This window comes from Haliotis asinina, chromosome 15 (genome assembly GCF_037392515.1).
Source record: "Haliotis asinina isolate JCU_RB_2024 chromosome 15, JCU_Hal_asi_v2, whole genome shotgun sequence".
Classification (NCBI taxonomy): domain Eukaryota; kingdom Metazoa; phylum Mollusca; class Gastropoda; order Lepetellida; family Haliotidae; genus Haliotis; species Haliotis asinina.
Window position 1 is genome coordinate 29,923,115 of NC_090294.1, and position 4,320 is coordinate 29,927,434.

Consider the following 4,320-nt stretch of genomic DNA (forward strand, 5'->3'; position numbering starts at 1 on the left):
TAAAAAGCAAGTACCTTTGTGTTACAGATTTCATGCACACATTTGGAAACTACTACATTAAAGTATAAAAGCATAATCAAATCTACATGATTGAAGCAAATTTTCCACATGTCTTACCCAGTTCACCTTACATTACCAATTCTATCATACATACACATCATAACATAACATTCTCTTGAAATGTACTTATATATTTAAACATAAAAATAGATAACATCCATATTCTTCATATACCATACAGTTACAAGTACGAACTATAACACCAAAAACTGTTATAGAAGAGTAAATATTAACCCTTTCTAAAACATTTATAAGCATTTTAATATTCAGACATAAATGCGCTCATTACTGTATAAAAATGTTTTGCAACGCATTGTCAGCCAGTCAGTCAGTTGAAAATTCATCGACTCACACCAAGTTGATGGGATAACAGCCCGTCAGTTGTTTCTCACGACAAATGAAACGGGACATCTCAACAAATAGTTTATCATTGGCCACACCACTGTAAATCTCGTTGCTCTCAACTTGCACATGAATAATTTGTCCCGGGCCACGTTGAAACGTGAGGCACGTGTACGGTGGACGAGTCCAGACCAGCTGAAAGGTAGTACACTCGGCAACGACGCCACAGATGTGAACTGCTGCGGTAAACGTAGTCCAAGGCTCATACAAAATTCATCCATAGTGAATACCCTCTACACCTGTTTTGGCTTCACCGACGACCTTTACACCAAATGCATTGAGATACATTCAGGTGATACCGCAGGTTGTGCGTACCAGAAGGGGCCCGGTGTTTTCAAGATTACTACCATGGCAGGAGTTGCGATCAGACGTTTGGTCTGCCGATCTGACGTGAAACATGTCGCTGAGCTAGCTAAACAAGAAGGCTGGAGCATTTCATTCCCATATCTACTCAAATGTTTTGATATCGATCACTCGAATTGGTGGGTAGCAGAAGAGAAAGATGGAAGGATCGTTGGTGAGTCAATTGTTGTCTCTGTGACGAATTGTGCTAGTTATTGTTAGTTTTGACCATCAATAATACCATTGAGGACCATTGTTCATTTTTCCTACAAATCCTGGGTGAAACTCATTTGGTGCCCTGGATATTGGCAAAATATTGTAATAACTACAGTCATATCACAGTTTCTTGCAATGTCTTTAAATGTACACTGTCTGACCTTTGAAACAAGACATTAAGCCATTTTGAAAACATTTAGCAAAGATTGTGTTAGTCTGTGAATCTGAAGGTGTAAAACTGCTTAGGTTTGTGCTTGATATGATTCATGGATGAATGTGTTTCTGGTGGGTAGAATATATTCATTGATCGCTATCATGTTATGTACAGACTGTGATTTACTATGCAGGGTTGCGTCCGCTGCTCACACCACTATCCGTTGTGAATGTAATCACCACCCGTATGCCCATCGGTTTCACTGATCAGTTGCAATCGTCTGAGGCCTTCATCATTCCAACCTCACCCCTCTCATCACCCCTTCCTCGTGATATAACCAGCGTTCGAAATAATGACCGGCCCGAAAGCCCAGCGCTGGCTGATACTGTATCGGGCCAGTAGTATCAAATATTTGCAAGCCCCTGTGGCCTTCAAAACGTTATCTGTCCGCTTGTTTTGTTTGTTTTTTCCAAGTGGAATCTTACCCATAACTGTTTTCTTTATTATCGTTCGGGGATCATCAATCGTGTTACAATAATATCCAGTTTCACTGCCTGGTATTTCATTGCCTTGCGCTTAGGAATGTTAACACCAGTCTATGACAAATACACACATCTGATAATGTTGAAACCATATGAAACTGCACAGTGTAGTCTATTTTCTTTGTATTGGTTTGAGTTTAGGAAAATGTTCCTGCAGATTTCGGTCAGGGCCTGTATATTGTAAAGACCCGAGAGCCGACTGACAAATTAAAGTGTTGCAAACACTGTCGACAACTGCCGAAGGTGTCGTTAAACCAAGGTTACTGAATTACTAAAATATTTGCGAATAAAACATTGCAAACTTTTGTTTCATGTGCAGGCAGCAACAAAATATTCTCCCAGGAGGACAACGCAACCTGCCAAGGTGGAATGTTTGTTCTCGATAGGAAATACAGAGGTCAAGGGATCGGTGGGAAACTGAGAAGTGCAGTATTAGCAGACGTTCAGGAGAAAAATGTCTTTGTCACTGCACTTGAACCTGGGCGAAATCTTAACGTTTTCAAACCATTACAACAAATTTACAGCATGACCATTACAAAATTCAACCAAAAGCTATCACCATTACCGAGGACTGAGTTCCGCATTCTTCCATTAGCTGACGTTCCCCTGGAACTAGTGGAGAAATATGATGCACGGACATATCCGATAAAGAGAACAACTATCTTTCATAGATGCATCATTGGTGAAGCAGCCTGTGTCTTCGTAGCGGTGAAACCCAGCTCTGGAGACGTCATTGGTTATGCAGCTCTTAAAGAAACCTGGAAAGGATGGGAGTTCTGTCCAACGTATGCAGATAATGACGACGTTGGATACGAACTTACCAGAAAGATGCTTGACCATGTTCCTGAGGGAGCAGATATTGAGGTGAATCCTTTCACTGAAAATCAGGCAGCAATTAACTTATACAATGAAATTGGATTTTCATTCCAAAACACTCTCACAGTGATGTACTCCAAGAAGCCACTGATTATTCCAACGAAAAGGGTATATTCTACAGCAGGATTTGATTATTCACCGATGTAGACAAATTCAAATTCAGGTGACCATCGTTAAAGGCAAGCCTAAATATTTAGGGAGAACAAATGTTTTGGCTCAGCTGTTTAACCACAAAAATCTGAGAAAGATTATATAGTAAATTGTATAAAGGTTTGAAAAAAAATGTAGTTTAGATAATAAAAGACTCTTTCTTTCCTAAAACAACTTTGTGTGCGTTTCTTTTTAAAAAGTACAAGTCGTATTGGGTGGTTGATTGGGTCATTAAGCAGCAGGCTGTCTTTTGTAAAGGCCATGGCATCTTCACTGAAAGAGGTTGACTATGAATTTGTACGGTTTCTTTCGCTTGTTTGTTTGTTTGTGTGTGTGTGTGTGTGTGTGTGTGTGTGTGTGTGTGTGTGTGTGTGTGTGTGTGTGTGTGTTGAGACAGAAAAGGAAATAGGCATATTTTGTCAACAATATTTTGTTGTGGTTCTGTCTTGTCTGCACCAGCCAAGATGCAGCAATATAATTGCTGTTGCGGATTAAAGCTCATTGATCATTCGCATACTCGCAAGTTCTCTTCAAAGCCACCATCCTATCCGATGCAGCTAATGAAGGCAGTTTGATTGTGTACAAAATTGGAACTGTTAACGTGCATGGCATAACACTACATAGTCTCTTTACTCTCATCAACACCACATGCACCCTGCTGTCGTGTGCACACACCGCAAGAACATAGCAATGGTGAACAGAGCTGAAGCCCAACACTTAACACCAGAGATACACATCCATCGTATGCACCAATACAGCAATAAACAGTAGCAAGCAGCATTACCTACTTCAAGTTATACTAGTACGTAAATGCAAGATAATAACCGAAGATATACATACATGTACTAAATATATCTCTGTATATTATCTGTTGTTTCCGAAAGGTTATTGTTCTGTTCATGTAATCATTTTTAGTTATCTTCCTGAGATAAGTTTCTTCTTTCTTTCCTTGTCCTTGTTGTTTAACGCCAGGACTCAGCATTATCCCATCTTTTACTGTGGATCAGTGTTTTGAAATCACATGATGTACGATATCGATCTATCTGGCCTCTAGGTCTCATCAATAGATTCGTAATCAAATCCCCATATTGGTCCAGTGTGTGAGGCTCATAAACTGCTCCAGCTCATGGTGGAATGTTGCCCTATCTCTTAGTAACACCATGGTTTGTCGACTTGGTACGTGTCATTCCAGCCTAGTTATATACTGTGCAAACCTATTGATTCACAGCAGATTTTATGCCCCAGTTGAACAACCCTTAGAGCACAAAATGAATGTTTAGTGTACATTTAAACATGAATGAAAATATAATTACACGCTTTGACCAGTTTATGAAGTAGAAACATGTTTTAATTATCATCTGATATATATCCTGTGATGCGCAAAGTGTACTGTATTCATCCACGATAATTTATTTGTGCAAATGAACATTATTCATGTTTTGATCGGCTCATTGAAATGCGCTTTCAACAATTCATTATAGTTCAATTTCAGTTCAACAGAGGCTGCAACTTGTTTTATTGTTTGGGTTTAACTGGCTTCATTACCTTCTAGGTACATTCTGGTACAGTCCGTATCTC

At 39.4% G+C, this 4,320-nt stretch overlaps 1 protein-coding gene across 1 annotated transcript; it reads left to right on the forward strand.

Moving 5' to 3' along the window:
• Positions 1-719: 719 nt before the first annotated feature.
• On the forward strand, positions 720-2,749 carry LOC137265967 (uncharacterized). The gene is made up of 2 exons (XM_067801455.1): positions 720-979; positions 2,036-2,749. The coding sequence occupies exons 1-2, from the start codon at positions 811-813 to the stop codon at positions 2,737-2,739; spliced, it is 873 nt and encodes a 290-aa protein (XP_067657556.1). The 5' UTR covers positions 720-810; the 3' UTR covers positions 2,740-2,749.
• Positions 2,750-4,320: the final 1,571 nt, after the last annotated feature.